Source organism: Typopeltis vanoorti, chromosome 25 (assembly GCF_054136105.1).
Source record: "Typopeltis vanoorti isolate ZY-2024b chromosome 25, IOZ_Tvanoo_1.0, whole genome shotgun sequence".
Lineage (NCBI taxonomy): Eukaryota > Metazoa > Arthropoda > Arachnida > Uropygi > Thelyphonidae > Typopeltis > Typopeltis vanoorti.
The window spans coordinates 26,657,563-26,677,017 of NC_143573.1; the positions used below are offsets into that span (position 1 = coordinate 26,657,563).

The 19,455-nt window shown below is 39.1% G+C and overlaps 1 protein-coding gene across 1 annotated transcript in view; it reads right to left on the reverse strand.

Moving 5' to 3' along the window:
- Positions 1–19,455, reverse strand: part of Glut4EF (Glucose transporter 4 enhancer factor) — a 332,547-nt gene that overhangs the window by 54,045 nt on the left and 259,047 nt on the right. The window contains exon 5 of the mRNA XM_090414696.1: positions 2,493–2,702. Coding sequence (XP_090270822.1) covers positions 2,493–2,702 — 210 coding nt within the window. The remainder of the gene's footprint in view (positions 1–2,492; positions 2,703–19,455) is intronic.

Sequence of the window (19,455 nt, forward strand, 5' to 3'; positions counted from 1 at the left end):
GCTTGGATTAGCTCTAAGGTTTCTTTGAGGGGGACATTTGTGAATAAGGAGGAGACGTCAAAACTGACCATTATATCATTATGTTGGAGTGTAAGGTTTTCTATACTGGCTTTGAAGTGGGCTGAGTTTTTTTATGTGTGATGGTGTGTTGCCAGTATAGCGTGAGAGCGCTTTGGCTAAATGCTTGGCTAGTTTGTAAGTGGGGGAATCAATGCCATCAACTATGGGACGTAATAGCACATTATCTTTATGTATTTTTGGGAGCCCATATATGCGGGGGGGGGGTCTAGAGTTATAGGGGTTTCAATCTGTTGGTAATCTCCACAGGCCAAGAAGTGACCTTCTTAAGGAGCCTATGGAGTTTTCTAATTTGAGAGTTGGTGGGATTATATTCAATAGGGAGGTAAGTGGATCGATCTAATAGTAAAGCCTTGAGCTTACCTGTGTAGTCATTAAGATTTAGTCCCACAGTGGCGTTCCCCTTATCCGCTTTGGTGATCACTATTTCTTTGTTTCTCTTCAATTCTTGTAGTGACTTGTATTCACTAATGGATAAGTTGGATTTCAGAGGCTTTGCTTTTGTGAGAACACAGGCTACATCCAATCTGATATCGTTGGCGATGTGGTTTGGGAGGTGACGAATCCCACGTTCAATTTGGATCATTAATTCCTCAGCCGGTAATTTCTTAGGAGCAATGGCGAAGTTATGACCACGTGACAGAGCGTTGAGTGCTTCAGGCTAACTGAAGAAAGGTTAACTACAGTGTTGGTTTGTAGTTTAGGTTTGGACGCCGAGTTCTTTATTAATTTATCAAACTTGTTGATATGTCGGCTCCGTATTTGTTCGAATTCTTTATTAGCCGCTGTACACGAGACGTCATGTAGGACTGACCATAGCTCGTGATTAAGCGTATGTGAAAGCTCATTTTCTAGCGCTAATAAAGCTCTGTTTATGACGGCTAGGGAACCGCGTGTAGCGGTAATTTGCTCCCGAAGTAAAGCCTGGCTTGCCCGGTTGTAGATACAGAGAGCTTTCTGTGAGACGAAGCGGTGTTTAAATTTAACACAGTTAGGGATGACTTGATTATCCCAGCAGCATTTTAGGAATGCTAGAGAGTTAAGTTGTCTGGATAACTTTAGCTTCAGTTTTCCATAATGGCGGGCCTTGCGTGCGAAGGAATCTCCGTGGATGATCATTATTCTTGTTGAGAGGCTTATACGCTGGTTATACATGATAACTAATAATTAAGGAATTGACAGCGTATACTAGAAATATAAATTAAATAAACTTTAATATATACTTTCCGATATTTCGGCAAACGTCACGTTGCCATCTTCTTGGGAACTTATTACAAAGACAAGTGCACACAAGCACTACATAACAGCAAATGAGAACCGAAGCTAGGAAGTTAACGTTTTCCTAAAGTCCTGATGGTGCCCCCTGGCGGGCTATATTGGTAGTTCTTGGCCTTTGGGCTGAAGTTCTTCTGATAAATATTTCCCAAATTTGGGGTAGTCTCATGCATCCAAATTTGTTGAGGTTTGGCATGTTCCTAAGGGCTGAGGCTGATTCCATGATTCCAAGTGCACAATTGTGTGCACTTGTCTTTGTAATAAGTTCCCAAGAAGATGGCAACGTGACGTTTGCCGAAATATTGGAAAGTATATATTAAAGTTTATTTAATTTATATATCTAATATACGCTGTCAATTCCTTAATTATTAGTTATCATTATTAGCCAGGAAAGTATGACAAAGATATTTAAGTTGGGTGGAAAGAGGTGATTAGATCAAATAGTCCTAGCCCTATGTTTAAGGCTAATAATACCATACTGTTAGGCTGGATGATGATGTGATTATTTACATAGATATCTTCATCTGTGTGTTGGTTTTCTATAAATGGAAAAAGATAATGAATCATCTAAAACCCGGTGATTAATGTATTAAGAAAAGGCAAAAATTTATTAGATTCATTTTCTACTTTGAATTGAATTTTGGGGTGTTGGCTGTTTAAGTAGGTAACAAAAGAATCCAAGGTGTCTTTGTCCATGGGTTAAATGGTAAACATATCATCAAAAAAGTGTAGCCACACTAAAGGCTTGTATGTAGCTGTGATAAGTATCTTCAAAGTGTTCCATATAAAAGTTAGCTAAAGGGGAAGGGGGACCCATAGCAGTACCAGTAATCTGTTTGTAGATTCTTCCTTGTCATCTTCAAAATCCAACAAAACATAAGCCTGTTAATAAACATCTTTTTTTATAATTTAGTTGGTTGGGTGTAGTAATATTAAAATAAGTTATGAATAAGATGTAATGCATCACTAAATCAGTAGGACCTTCCATAATAAGTCAGGAATAATAATAATAATAACTGGTGCTTTAACACAGTATATGGAGTACACCCAAGTATATTGCCTTTTTCCTTTTTTTTTTTTTTTTTTTAAAAGAACTGAAATTTTTCAAATACATGTAATATAAATAACTCACTTGTCGCTTATATTCTGGATCCTCATGTGGTGGTCTAACCATGTCCATATGGCTTAAAGTTGGTGCTGATGTATGAACAGGTATCACATTAGAACCATTAATGTCTTTCTCATTCAGAAGAGGAGAGAGGGGTATCTGATTGTTGGCATTCACTTCTATTTCTGTATAGTAGAATTCTTCTTCATGGTCACTCTGATCAGAGTCAGCTTCACTGCGCCTGTAAAATAGATTAAAAGAGTTAGATATTACACTTACACATATACAGACACAAAAGGAAGAGGAGATCTTGCTATAATGTAAGCTAGCATTCAAGGTAAGATATTATAATAAGATATAATTTCAACAATAGATTGTGATTCCTTGCACAATTTCCATGGATGTCCTCAAATTTCTTTCCCCCATTCATTTACATGAAAAATGTCATATGAATCTCAATCTGTGTTGTGGAGATACTTAATGAGCAGTTCATAAAGATCTTTCAATCTTGTGAATGTGACTTCATGGAGAGATTAAGAGCAGTTGATGATGGGGAGGAGAGACTGACTGTAAGTGAGCAAGAGGTGTTTGGGGAGTTGAGTAAACTAGATGTAAATAAGGCTGTGGGACTTGATAATATATCACCATGTATTCTGAAGGAATGTGAAATGGAGTTGACGCCAGCCTTGACATATTTTTTAATACGAGTCTTGTACTGGGTCAAGTTCCTAAAGAGTGGAAGGAGGGTAAGATTGTGCCACTTCATAAAGGAGGTGATCAAACTCAAGCATCAAACTATAGGCCTATCTGTGTGCCAGGTGTTGTGGTTAAGTTGTTGGAAAAGCTTGTGAGAACTAGGATCCAGAGTTGGGTTGACAACAATGGTATAATCTTTGATGGACAGCATGGATTTGCTAAAGTGACGTCATGTTTTAGTAATCTACTTACTTATTACAATAAAGTGACTGCTTCCTTGGACAGAGGAGAAGGATACACAGTAATATACTTGGATTTCGCAAAAGCTTTTGATAGAGTACCTCATGATAAGTTGACAGTCAAACTAGAGCAGATGGGGTTGGATATTAGATTAGTGCATTGGATTGGAGACTGGCTATCTGATAGGTATCAACAAGTTGTGTATGGGGGTGCAATATCCAGGAAAAGGAAAGTCACTAGGGGAGTGCTTCAGGGGTCTGTTTTAGGGCCATTACTATTTAACTTGTATATTAATGATACTGGCGAAGATTTGGATGGAGATATTCAGTTGTTTGCAGATAATGCAAAGTTGGGACGAACCATAAAGAGTAGTGAAGATGTTGTGGCCTTGCAAGAAGACCTGAATAAATTGAGTGATTGGGCAAGCAAATGGGGATGTGAGTTCAATGTTGCAAAATGTAAGGTTTTAAAATTTGGAAAACAAAGATGGGATGCAGAATTTATGCTTGGTGAGAATATATTGTTGGAAGTAGAGGAAATAGGAGATCTGGGGCTGATAGTGGATAAGGATCTAAAATTTAGGGGACACATCGCCAAAATTGTGAAGACAACACAAAGACTTCTGGGAATGATGCGGAGGACACTGGCGTGTAGAAGTAGGGAGATTCTTGTTCCATTGTATAAGGCTTTGATTAGGCCAACACATGGACTATTGTGCCCAGATTTGGTCACCTGGTTTTCAGAAGGATGAAGAGATTATTATTATTATTATTATTATTATTACCACGGGCTACTCCAGGAGTCCTTAGACTCATCGAGGGAGGCCCTAAACATCATGTTCACGCAGCTGTTCAACATTCTCACAGTATCTATCATACCTTGCCTTGAACTCGCTCACTGTCATAGCACCCACAACAGACTCTGGCAGCTTATTCCACTCATTTACCACTCTAAAAGTAAAGAACCCAGCTCTAACACCCCTGCTAACCACGCTCTTGCCCAGCTTCCATGGGTGTCCCCTAGTTCTCCCACCACCAGTCCTGATCTCAAAAATATCATCTGAATTAATCCTATAGAATCCTTTTAGCAATTTGAATGTCACAATCATGTCTCCCCTTTTCCGCCTATCAACTAGTTTCTGCAACCCACAAATCTTCAACCTGTTCTCATATGGTTCATTCCATAGACCTGCTATCATCTTAGTCACTCGCCTCTGGATCCTCTCAACCTCCTCCCCATCAAGAAGGAACCGAGGTGACCAAATCTGGGCACAGTAGTCGAGATGAGGTCTTATCAGGGCTCGGTACAGAGGTACAATAACTTGATTTTCTCTGCTCGTCAAGGTATTTTTCAACAACCAAGTGAGTTGATGAGCTGATTTAGCTACTTTCGCAATGTGCCCCCTAAACTTCATCTCCCTATCCACCAACACTCCCAAGTCCCTTGCCTCATCAATCTCTTGGAGTATAGTTCTACCAATGTGGTATACTGCTGCTAATCTTTTCACTCCAAAATGCATAACCTTACATTTTGTCACATTAAATTGACATCCATTCTCCTTAGTCCAGAACTCCAATCTATCTAAGTCATCTTGCAAGACTTTGACATCTTCTGCATTCACTATCGCCCTACCCAACTTTGCATCATCAGCGAACAAATGAACTGTCCCACTTAGACCCTTCCCTATATCGTTAATGAGCAGATTAAACAGCAGTGGTCCAAGAACAGAACCCTGTGGCACACCACTAGTCACAGGCCGTTTTTTGGACTCTACTCCTGAATAAACTACTCTTTGATATCTCTCCATCAACCACCCAGCTATCCATCTCACCAACCCTATATCCATTCCCATATGTTGTAGTTTACGGATTAGAATTCCATGTGGTATCCTGTGAAACTCCTTCGCCAGGTCCAGCAGTATCACTGTAAACCCATTATCCTTATACAGTTCAGCCGTCACTGTGTTATAAAACTTGAGCAAGTTACTGAGGCATGATCTATCCTTCACAAAGCCATGCTGTCCTCTGTACAGTATCTCATTTTCATCAATCCATTCCTGTATTTTTCCCTTGACTACTTTCTCCAAGACCTTGACAACGACTCCTGATATGCTGATCGGTCGGTAATTTGCAACCATAGTCTTGGATCCTCCTTTATGCAGTGAAACTATTTTCCCCTCTTTCCACGCCTTCGGGACTAAGCCAGAGCTGAGACTCAGATTAAACAACATGGTCAAGGGCACTGATAATTCATTAGCCGCTTCATGCAAGACCCGTGCCGGTATACCATCCAATCCCACAGATGTATTCACATTAAGGTTCTGTAATAGACTATTCACCTCCACTTCATTCATCACAATTCCCATATAAACTAATGGTTCCTTCATTTTTTCAACGTAACCACCTGGATGATATACTTTTGCAAAGTGCGCACTCAGTAACTCCACTATATCGACTGGTTCAGTGAACTCTTTACCATCGTCATTCCTTAAAATCATTTTGCCATGTACAGTTTTTTTCTTGCTTGCAGCATATTGAAAGAACTGTTTGGGGTTCTCTTTTGCTTGCATAGCTAGTTTCCTTTCATAATCGGCTTTTGCTGTTTTTACCACACTCGTTACCCTTCTGGCCTGTACTTTATACCGTTCGTGTGCCTGCAGGTCACCCCTTTCTTTAAATTCCCTCCATAGTTGTTTCTTTTTTTGCAGCTCAAGCTTAATGGTGTTATTCATCCATTTAACCCCTCCTTGTTTCACTATTCTGACCTTAGGTATACAATCAGCCATAACCTCCTGTAAATGCTCTTTGATCACTTCCCATGCTCTATCGACGTCCAGCCCTTGCAGTTGTACATGCCATGGCACTGATCCAAGCAATCTCCTAAGCTTGTCATACTTGCCAGCACAATAATTCCACATATACCCTGTCTTAATCACAAATTCCACACCTTTAGCCACCTCCCAGGTCAAGACCTTATGATCACTCTCACCAATAGGTGGCAACATGGTCATATTCATTACAGTCAAATTCTCAGATACTATTACCAGGTCAAGCACTCTCACACCCCTAGTATTTTCAATTACATGCTGTTTCAGATAGTTATCCCTTAATAATTGAATAAAATCCATTTCCTTCCTCACATGTGTCCTCTCCTCCTTCCAATCAATGTTACCATAGTTGAAATCCCCCATAATAATTACCCTCCTTCCACTCATTTCATCAATTTGTTTATGCATACCATCTCCACCATCTATTCTATCACCTGGTCTATAGCAGCACCCAACTGTATATTTTATTCTGCCAGTATCAATCTCACACCAAATAGCCTCAAATGAGCTCCTTTCACTATCCTGCAATACTTCAATTCTCCTTGGCTGCAGTTCATCAGCTATCATCAATAACACCCCTCCCCCAATTTTATTCTCTCTGTCCCTCCTAAACATACTATAACATCTTCCGTCAGCCATGTTTCACTAATGCCAATAACCTGTGGCCAGGAAGAGCTAATCAAGGCCAAAAATTCTTCCTTCTTGTTCCTAATACTCCTGGCATTAGTATACATGAATTGCAGTGTTCCCTTTGTCCCACCCCTATCTTGATGCGTTATTCTAAATATCCCATTCCCATTTTTTGTCCTTATTGCTGGCTCAGGTACATTATATACATTTTTACACTCAACTGTCTCACTGATGTCTGGATATCCACTTCCCCCCCTCCTTGGTAGTTCCCTGGTTCTGCACATCCATTTTCACTTCATTCAGCAACACTTTTTCCAGTCTCTGCACACCAAGTCCATTCAAATGCAGGCCATCCATCTTGTATAAGTCCTTTCGCCCATCAAACTCATTCCACACGTCCACAAATTCCACACTGTCCGCATAACCTGCGCATAATATCATTTGCGATTATGGCCCTCCTTCTAAACTCCTCTCTGTCATACCGCGGTAACAGACTCACCATTCTAGAGATGTTGGAAAGGGTCCAAAGGCGACTGACTAAGGTAGTTTCTGACCTCTGGAATGTCATGTATGAGGAAAGATTGAGAAGATGTAATTTGCAGAGTCTAAGTAGGGGAGTGAGAGGCAGGTTTTTTTCGTGCAGAGTTGTGAGTGATTGGAATGCCTTGCCTGAGAGTGTGGTGTCTGCAAGGAGTTTGAATATGTTTAAGACACGGTATGATGAGATGTGTGTGAGATAAAAGGACCTCCTAGATGAGTCTTTGACTCCATGAGGTCTTGTTTAATAATAATAATAATCTAGTATTGTCTCTCAACAGCTTAAATGTCTCAATCATATCACCTTTTAATCTCCCTTAAATTTGACTCTGCAGATTGCATACCTTTAGTCAATCCTCAGAGTCTCTGTAGCTCAGTCAGTATAGACAAAGCCCTTTGGTCAGAAAGACTTGGATTCAATTCCTGTCAGTGACACGAAGAATCTTTATGTGATCTATTTTACTAAAGGTGAGTTAACCAGTCTCATATGGAGGCAGAGGGCCTCCATATGAGACTGGTTAACATAGTGACTCGGGTGTTTCATCCCTCAAAACAGACAAACCAGTCCAGTGAACACACACACAGACAGCTACAGTCATAAAATATACTATGGCAAGGAAAGCAACAAGAAACCACCTTGCTTATAATCATTTCCCTAGTATGGTAGCATATAGCTACCCCCACCAGCCGTATGGCTGAGAGAATAGGATAGTCAATCCTCATAACCAAGGTTCTGTTATCCTTATATAATTTTTGTCATCTGACTGTCATCCACTCTAGTATTTCATACCACTGTTTTCATTCCAAAAACCAACAGCATAACTATAATACATCGAAAGCCGACCATTGGAGAAATCAGAAGTTTAGAGGGATGAAAGCAGATAAGGGAGATCAGAAATTGCAGTTTCACTACTATACAAACCCAAGTAAAAGTAACCTGCTTTTCTACAGAAAATACAAATGCCCACAAACTTGAATTCAAGAACACTGCATCATACTATGTGCATGTGTCTTGGTTTAAGTATCTGCTATACTTAAAATATCCTCATACTACTGGAAAGGTATAAGTCATTTACAGCAATTTTCAAGAGAGTTTCACTGCTGGACTACTGTTCCATTCTTAGGATATCTCAATTTAAAAATTAATAAAATGCTGTGAATTAATATAGCTGCACATCATATAATAGTAAGTGAATTGTGATGTTTTGATTATAAATGTCGAATAGCATATTATCTGAAGGATGAGTCATTTATGAGAGGTCCACTCACTTGGAGCAGTAATAAAATGTAGCAAAGAAAACTATTCATTCTTATTTTTTTTATCAAAAACCAAGCTAAAGCAAACAGGCTTGCTCCAGTAACTCACACAATTCTAACATAATTAACTCTTATCCAATATTTGGATATCAAAAATTCTGCTTCTTAAATACCAAATAAAATTTATTTATTTTATACCAGCCTGGTTGGCTGAGTGGTTAGCGTATCTGCTCTACAGCCAAAAGGCTGTGGGTATGGATGTTTGTGATTGTCTGTGAAAATACTAGTGGAGGTGGTTGGCAGTAGATGGCATTAGTATAGATGATGAAAGTAGTTGGTGGATGTGGTGGAGACGGAGAGTTGTAGAATAGGTGCTCTCCCTCGACGAGTCTTTGGACTCCCTGGAGGTGTTATGTAATAATAATAATAAAATCTTCTGTTAAATAATTAACTCTGTTAAAAAGATTTTATTATTATTATTATTACTACTAAACCCTCCATGGAGTTGTCAGACTCATCATGGGAGGTTCATTCAACTGACAACATATTTATCATGTAGAATCTTAAAATCCTTAACACTCTTTGAATTAACAACACAATCTGGTAATGCATTCCATTAACTGACAATTCTTCATGTAAAAAATCTGTCCCTCACACCCCTCCTCACCATACTTTTACACAACTTTCAGGAATGACCTCTGGTTCTTCCCCTCTCACCATCTACTCATTTTATAATCCCCTCCGGATCTCTCACTAACTTAAATGTCTCTATCATATCATCTCTCTTCCTCCTATCCACAAAACTCTACAATCCACATTCCTTCAACCTCTCTCCATAGCCAGTATTCCAAAGTCCCAATATTGTTATAGTCACTCATCACTGGATCCTCTCCAATGTCTCCACATCACATTGAAAACCAAGTGACCAGTTCTGAGGCACAACAGTCCAAGTGTGGTCTGACTATTGCCTTATACAGCGGCACAACCACTTCCTTATCCTTACATGTTAGAGTACTTCTCATCATAGCAGCACTACGATGTGCAGCATTGCAATACTAGCAATATGCCCTTTAAAACTTCAGTCTACTGTCAACCATCACTCCCAAATCTCTAATCTCATCCACTTCCTGCAGTATGGCACCATCAATATAGTACACAGCCTTATATTTCTGCACTCCAAAATGCAACACCTTGCACTTATTGATATTAAAACTACAACCCCACTCTTTTGTCCAAGTAAAAAGTCTATTCAAATCTTCCTGAAGGGAATTAACACCAGCAGTGCTACTTATAATTCTTCCAAACTTTGCATCATCAGCAAATAACTGAAGATCCTCAGTCAGTCCACATGATATATCGTTTACAAGCAAGTTAAACAGCAGGGGCCCAAGAACTGAACCCTGGGGCACACCACTGGTTACCCTCATTTTTTGAGGCACCGCTAAATCATACACAACCTGCTGGTATAGATCAGAGAGCCAATTTTTGATCCATCTAAACTGGTGATATGAACAGGAGAATGGCTCAGAGAGAGATACCAGAATGTGGTGTATGGAGGAGCAGAGTCCAGGATGGGTGATTAGGTGACCAGTGGTGTGCCTCAGGGCTCTGTGCTTGAGCCATTGTTGTTTAATTTGTACATAAATAATAATCTAACCAATATAGTATCTATTCCCATCCTTTGAAGTTTGAACCAACTTAACCTGTGATAATCTATCAAACACTTTTGTAAAGTCTAAGAATATCATTGTATATGATTCTCCCTTATCTAACACACCCATTACCCTATCATAAACTGCAAGTAAATTGTTAAATTTACTTGCAGTTTAACAATTTTAACATTTTAACATTAAAACAGGTCCTGTTTTAACAATTTTAAATTGTTAAAACAGGACCTGCACTTTAGAAATCCATGCTGACCATCATAAAGAATGCTACGTTGATCAACCCAATCCTGTATTCTATTCCTAACCAATCTCTCCAAACTTAGACTACAACCACAGTTATACAGACTGGCCTATAGTTGAAGACTTCTGCCTTAGAACCATGCTTGTGGAGTGGTACTATTTAGCCTTCATTCCACTCCTTAGGAACCCTACCAACTGCAAGACTTTCATTAAATAACCAGGTCAAGGGCATAGCCAACTGTGGTGCATATTCCTTAAGAAATACGTAGTGATATGTCATCCATTCCCACAGCCTTATTCACATCTAACCCACCCAACATCTGATATACCTTCGTTTCTTTAACTTCCAATTCTCCTAATACTTGCCTCTCCTCTACATATTCCATCACATCATTTACAGCAGTATGATATATGCTGATAAAGTGCTCGTTCAATAATTCCACCTTTGCAGCTGTTAGTTTGCTGCCATGACTATTCACCAATGTTAATCTGCTTTAATTATTTTTTCTCTTGCTTGCCATGTAATGGAAAAATTCCCTTGAGTTAACCTTGGCCTGACCAGTCAATCTCCTCTCATACTGCACCTTTTCTTTCTTTACCATGCTCATCACCTTTCTAGTCCAATCACCACCAACTGCCTTGTACCTCAGCCATAACATTTTCTTTTCCAGTGCAGCTTGCTTAATTTCACTATTCATCCATTTCCCTACTATTCTATTTACTCGCGTAACCCTTGGTATGTAGTCATACATTGCTTTTGCCAGATACTGCCTTGTGAGTTTGCATGCATTGTCAACATCTTTTCCGCTCAGCTCATCTACTCAACGTACTGATACTGACTGACTATAGAGCTTCCTATAATCACCTGCTTTATACTTCCACATGTATCCATTCTTGGCAGTGACCTTTTCGTGTTTCATCACTTCCCATACAAGTACCTCATGATCACTCTCACCAACCAGTGGCAGCGTCACCACTTCATTAACAACTACATCTTGTCAAGTTATCACCAAATCCAAAATATTAAAGCCTCTAGTTGCTTCAATCACTTGCTGCTTAAGATACTTATCTCTCAAAAATTCCACAAACTTGCTCTCCTTGTTCCCGTACACTATTTCCTCCTTCCAGTCTATATTCCAGTAATTAAAGTCTCCCATCAGGATCACCTTCTTTTTGCATGTCCAACTAATTAGAGTAAACATTTCACAATCGGTATTCTCTGCATTTCCTGGTCTATAACAGCATCCTATCAGATATACTAACCTGTTTATTTCAACTTCACACCACATAGATTCAAAATCTGTGCATGCAATATCAACGTCTGCATTTTGCAGACACAAGTCCTCTGCAATCATTAACAGCACTCCCTCTCCTCTTTTCACATTTCTATCCTTTTGGAAAATTATATATCCTTGTAGTTCTATTCCCAACATCACATCCTCCTCAGAAAACTAAGTTTCGCTTATTCCAATTATTTTTGGGCATATCGTCTCAATCAATGCAACAAACTCAGCTCTCTTGTTTCGAATGCTCCTTACATTTGTGTATAAACATAACAATCACTGTGTGTTTAAGGCTATTCTACCAGCACCAACATTCTCCATTCTAGCTGCTATATCACACCACTCTTTTCTGTCTACCATTCCTGCTTCCCTGATCCTGACTCCTATTTCCATTCCTACCTGTCTCATCCTCACCTTTATGTATTCCTTTTCTGCCTGTTAAATAGAATATTATTATAAAAATTAAAATTTCCTAATATTCAAAGCACCTACAAGTTCATAAATCAGTCAATGTATTATATCTAGCTTGATGATACACCCTCACAAAATGATCACTCAATAACACATCTCTTTCATTTCAGACTTTGTCATTTCTGTATGATCAGAATTCAGTATGTTTTGTTTGCCACATGATGAATAAACTCTCTGGTATTTCCTTTGCTGATTCATTTCCTCTCATAATCTGATTTTACCTTTTTTACTGTGCTAGCCATCATCCCTTCCAGTATTCTGTACTAATCTTTCCTGCTTAATGATAATGTTCATCCATTTAATTCTCACCTAACTTATATTTATGGAACTGCATGTTGTTTAATTTTGAAGGTATATATCAGAACACAGAATTATAAGTAAATACTTATTTATTGACTTATTGTGGATATTTAACCAGCATCTTCAGAGCATAAAAACACAGTTTGTCACAGTACATGAGACTACAACAACATGGTGTACCAAAGGGACTAGTATAACAAAATTGTGGCCATTCTATCTTAAAAAAAAAAAAAAAATGAGAGAGAAAGCAGGTATTAGTTATGTCTTAAGATGACTGTCTCCCAAATCTTAGGTAAATTTATACAGCCATATTTCTTGAGATTCGGAGTATGTTTCAAGGCTTCTGTTGCTTCAGAACAATCTCTCTGACTTGTAAAAGCTTCTGTGCAGTACTTTTGTTTTCTTCCAGTTGATCCTGTGTGCAGGGGTATCCAAAGCATGGTCTGCTAGTCCTGACTTGTCATAGTTATAGTGCCGGATGTATCTTTCATGTTCACTGATGTGGATGTCCACAGTTCTTCCTGTTTGACCGTAGTAAGCTTGATCACACGAGCAGTGTACTTCATAGACTCCTGGATGTGATAAAGGAGGGATGCTGTCCTTGGGTGAACGGATGAGAGTTGCTAATTTGATGCACGGTCCGAATACAGTGCATAGTTGATGTTTATTGAGAATTCTAGATATCTTTTCTGATGTGTCTTTAATGTATGGGATGGTGACTGTTTTGTTATAGTTCTCCATGGGGGATAGTGGGAGGGGTTTCTTAGGAGCATTTAGTTATTTTATTTATCCTATGAGGATTATAGCCATTGGCCAAGAAGGTGTGGCGTAAGTGAGCCAGTTCAGCACCAAGAGCATTGTCATTGGAACAGATTGCTCTCACTCTGTGAGTTAACGTTTTTAAGATACTGATGAGATGGACGGTGTGATTGTTTGTGTAAATATCTTGTATGTGTGGGTTTTCTATAAACCGAGAATGATAAGGAGCCATCTAGAAGATGTGTGATTAGTGTATCCAGGAAGGGCAGACAGTTACTAGCTTCCAGTTCCATTGTAAAGTGGATTTTTGAATATTGGCTATTTAAATATGCTGAGAATGTATCCAATGCATGGGCCATGTGGCCAAACAGCAAGCACATTGTCAACACAGTGTAGCCAAAGTGTTGGTTTGAGAGTGGCTGTATTGATAGCTAGTTTTTCCAGGTGTTCTATGTAGAAGTTGGCTGGGGGGGGGGAGCCCAAAACTGTCCCATCTAATTGTTTGTATATTTTCCCTTTCCATGTGAAATATCCTAAATGTATTGTGAATTTAAATAGTTCAAATATATCAGGGGGGGAAAGTGTGACTTTAGCAGATTAAGGGTTTCAATTAGTGGTACATTTGTGAATAGTGAGGTGATATCAAAACTCACCATATATTCTGAGCTTTTTAAGGTATGGTGTTCTAAAATACTTTTTAGGTGGACAGAAGTTTTGACAAAAGAGGGAGAATTGTTTGTGAGAGTGGCTAAAAGCTTGGTTAAACGTCTAACCAGTTTGTATGTGGACTATTTATACTATCTACAATAGAGCATAAGGGTGTACCTTGTTTGCGAATTTTTGGTGCTCCATATATTCTGGGTGTTTTAAAATGGAAGACTTGAGTTTGTTTCTTTGGGCCAGGAAGTGACTTTTTTCAGTAATTTACACACCTTATTCTTTTGTGTGTTGGTGGGATTATGATCTATAATTTTGTATATTGACTGATCTTGTAAAAGTGTGTGCATTTTGTTTTCATATTCTGTTGTGTCCATCACCACGGTTGTGTTCCCTTTGTCTGCTTTTGTTATGATAATCTGGTTATTATTATGCAACTCTTTTAGAGCAAAGATTTCCTTATGAGGGATATTATTTCTGGGAGACTTAGACTTGATTAGGATGTTGGTCACAACTAAATGTATGTTATCGGCTATTGCTGGAGGCAGGTCATATATTCCCTGTTCGACAGATGCCATTATTTCGGCTTTTGGAACCTGTTTGGGAGTAATGGCAAAATTGTGTCACAACTTAAAACACTAATGGCTTCTTTAGTTAAGGTGAGCGATGATAAATTCAAAACGACACGATCTTGTTGTATTTGCAGTCATTGTGTAGCACTGCACTATTGGAGATTTTCAAACTTTTTCTTGTGCCGGTTTTTGATTATGATGAATTTTTTTCTAGCCATTGCATCAGTGATGTTGTCTAGGATCTCCCATAGTTCCGTGTTTAAAATATTACATAGTAGTTCATGTAGTGAGTTGTTGGTTGAATTTAATTTTGATAACTCAAGGCGAGTGGCGTTAATCTGTTCTCGTCATAGAGCTACACTCGCTAGTTTATAAATAGGTTGGGCTTTGGCCGAGTGGAACTTGTTTTTAATTTTCACACAGGTATTAAATTGGTGTCTCGGAAAAGATACAAACAATTAGATGGGACTATGGGCTCTCCCCTTTCTCTCTTTCCACTTAGCCAACTTCTACATAGAATACCTGGAAAAACTAGCTATCAATACAGCCACTCTCAACAACACTTTGGCTACAATGTGTTGCCGATGTGCTTGCTATTTGGCCACATGGCCCAGGCACATCGGACACATTCTTAGTGCATTTAAATAGCCAACATCCAAAAATCCATTTTACAATGGAACTGGAAGCTAATAACTGTCTGCCCTTCCTGGATACACTAATCACACATCTTCTAGATGGCTCCTTATCATTCTCAGTTTATAGAAAACCCACATATACAAGATATTTACACAAACAATCACACCATCCATCTCATCAGTATGGTATCTTAAAAACACTAACCCACAGAGTGAGAGCAATCTGTTCCAATGACAATGCTCTTGCTGCTGAACTGGCTCACTTATGCCACACCTTCTTGGCCACTGTCTGTAATCCCCATAAGATAAATAAAGTACTAAATGCTCCTAAGAATCCCCTCCCACTATTCCCCATGGAGAACTATAACAAAACAGTCACCATCCCATACATTAAAGACACATCGGAAAAGATATCTAGAATTCTCAATAAACATCAACTATGCACTGTATTCAGACCGTGCATCAAATTAGCAACTCTCATCCGTTCACCCAAGGACAGCATCCCTCCTTTATCACATCCAGGAGTCTACGAAGTACACTGCTCGTGTGATCAAGCTTACTACGGTCAAACAGGAAGAACTGTGGACATCCGCATCAGTGAACATAAAAGATACATCCGGCGCTATAACTATGGCAAGTCAGGACTAGCAGACCATGCTTTGGATACCCCTGCACACAGGCTCAACTGGAAGAAAACAAAAGTACTGCACAGAAGCTTTTACAAGTCCGAGAGATTGTTCTTAGAAGCAACAGAAGCCTTGAAACACACTCCGAATCTCAAGAAATATGGCTGTATAAATTTACCTAAGATTTGGGAGACAGTCATCTAAAGACATAACTAGCATCTGTTTTTTTTAGGACTTTAGTCTTTGTGCTCTGAAGATACTAGCTATAACACCAGCAAAATATCAGCAATAAGTATTTACTTATAATTCTGTGTTCTGATATATACCGTCAAAATTAAACAACATGTACGACGAACACATAAGCCTTTCTACCCGTTTCATAGAACTGCATTTGAAATCTGATATACAGTTCACATATACAGCATACTTGCCCAGCTCTCAATCAAGTCTACATGATCATTCTTTTCAGTCTGAGGCAAAGTAGCTACTCTGATGCCATCACAAGATTCAGTACTCTCAAATCTAGGGTTCCCACTGCACAAGTTGTTTTCAGGTAATCTGTCAATAGCTGCACATATTCAGTTTCTTTCTCCCCATGCGTTTATCCTCATTTCAATCTGTCTCCATAGTAGAAGTCCCCATAATATTGATAACTATTTAAGAGCAGTAATATCTAAACACATTCTAATGGTCAAAAGCCTAAATAAGGTAGGTGTGAAAAGGATGAATGAAAAAATTAAGCACACTGGAAGAAGAAGATGGCAATGTGAAGTCAGCAAAAGTTGAGTAATTATAATTATCAGTTAAATAGTTGGTAAAAACAGGAAAAGTGTAGTATAAGCAGAAGCAGAAATTAGCCAATTTAGGTTAAGAATCCTAAAGAGTTCTTTGAATATATGGCAAGTGGAAGAAAGAATGATTATGGTATATGATGTCAAGGGATAAAAATGGTAAATTGATAACTGTGGGAGACAACAGACTTGAGCTATTCAGTGAATAAGTCATTAGGTAAGAGCACTGACTGATGGTGAGCAAAGTGAGAGGTATATAAGGAATTACATAAAGTTGATGTCAATAAGGCAGCTGGACTTGATTCCATATCACCATGTATCTTCAGGGAATATTCCAGGGAGTTAAACAGCTTGGCACATGTTTAACAAACGTCTCAAAGGAGTGGAAAATGGTTAACACTGCTCCACTTCAAAGGTGGCAATAAAATGGATGCTACAAACTATACATCAATCTGTGTGTTTGGAGTTCTGGTTAAGACACTGGAGAGGTTGATGAAAGTTAGGATTCAGAACTGAGTTGATAATAGGTGTTTTCTATGATAGTCAGCATGAGTTTGTTAAGGGGAGGTGATATTTTACCAATTTACTAATGTACTACAACTAGGTGACAAATGCATCGGACAAGGAGATGCACATACAGTGGTATACTTAGATTCCGTAAAGTATCCCAAAGAGGGGAACATGACTAGTAGTATAATGTATGGATCTGTTTTGGGAGTTATTATTGTTAACTTGTATGTTAAAAATATTGAGGCTGTTTGCAGATCATACACAGTTAGGGAGTATAATAACAGGGTAAAGCATATATGCTGTTACATTAGGATCGAAATAGGCTGTATGAGTGGTAAGCAAAATGAACACGTTAGTGTTTCAAAGTGTAAGATTTTGAAATCTGGGTGGTAAGGTTAGGGTGAAGTACAGGATCTTGACAAAATTAGTAAACAGGTTATGGCTCCATTGTACAAATAATGCACACAGTAATCCACATGCACGATTACGCTGCATATGAATTACTGTACAGTGCAATCCTGCATAGTAATTTTCAGAAATTCTGATCCCACGAAATTAGATATGGTAACCTAGTTTTCATGGGGATGAGAATATATTAAAAAGGATCGAACTAAATGACCGAGTAGGGTAGATTTCTGTTTGTGAAATATTGGATATGAATATAACAGAGGGAATACCTTTTCAGGACACTGTGATAAAAAGAAAAGGGAGGGATATGACTGAAACATATCAGCTGGCAGCAAAGGTAATTACCAGATTAATTAGTATTACTATTACTATTATTACGGGCAACTCCAGGGAGTCATTAGACTCATCGAGGGAGGCCCCAAATCATATTCATCACAACTATTTGACATTCATACAGTATCTATCATACCTCGCCTTAAACTCATTCACTGTCACAGCATCCACTACAGACTCAGGGAGCGCATTCCACTCATTCACTACTCTAAAAGTAAAGAACCCAGCTCTAACACCTTTACTAACCACACTTTTGCCCAGTTTCCATGGATGTCCCCTAGTCTTCCCACAACCAGCCCTGTTCTCAAAAATATCTTCTGAATTAATTTTATAGAAACCCTTCAGTAATTTGAATGTCTCAATCATATCTCCCCTCCTCCGCCTATCAACCAATTTTTGCAACCCACAAATCCTCAACCTGTTCTCATACGGTTCATTCCACAGACCTGCTATCATCTTGGTCACTCGCCTCTGGATCCTCTCCACCTCCTCCCCATCAAGAAGAAACCTAGGTGACCAAATCTGAGCACAGTAGTCTAGATGGGGTCTTATCAAGGCTCGATAGAGAGGAACAATAACCTGCTTGTCTCTGCTTGTCAACGTATTCCTCAGCAACCAAGTGATTTGATGAGCTGTTTTGGTCACCTTTGCAATGTGTCCCCTAAATTTCAATTCCTTATCTACCAACACTCCTAAATCTCGTGCCTCATCAATTTCCTGGAGCAGGGTTCCACCAATGCAGTAATCTGCCGCCAATCTTTTCACCCCAAAGTGCATAACCTTACATTTTGCCACATTAAACTGACATCCATTCTCCTTAGCCCAGACCTCCAATCTATCCAAATCATCCTGCAAAATTTTGACGTCATCTGCATTCACTATTGCCCTACCCAACTTCGCATCATCCGCAAACAAATGAACTGTTCCTCTCAGATCATTTCCTATATCATTTATGAACAAATTAAACAGCAGTGGTCCAAGAACAGATCCTTGTGGCACACCACTAGTCACAGGCCGTCTTGTGGACTCCACTCCCGAGTAAACCACTCTCTGATATCTCTCCGTCAACCACCCTCCTATCCATCTCACCAACCCCATGTCCATTCCCATATGCTGCAATTTACTGATTAGAATTCCATGTGGAATCCTGTCAGAGGCCTTGGCAAGGTCCAGCAGAATCACCGTAAACCCATTACCCTTATCCAGTTCAGCCGTCACTGTGTTATAATACGTGAGCAAGTTACTGAGGCATGACCTACCCTTCACAAAACCATGCTGTCCCCCATTTTCTTCTATCCAATCTTGTATTTTCCTCTTGACTATTTTCTCTAAGACCTTGACAATGATTCCTGATATGCTAATTGGTCGGTAATTTACAACAGCAGTCTTGGAACCACCTTTATGCAGTGGAACTATTTTCCCCTCTTTCCACCCGCTCGGGACTAACCCAGACCCGAGACTCAAATTAAACAAAATGGTCAAGGGTACTGACAATTCTTTAGCTGCTTCTCGTACAACACGAGCTGGTATACCATCCAATCCCACAGATGTATTG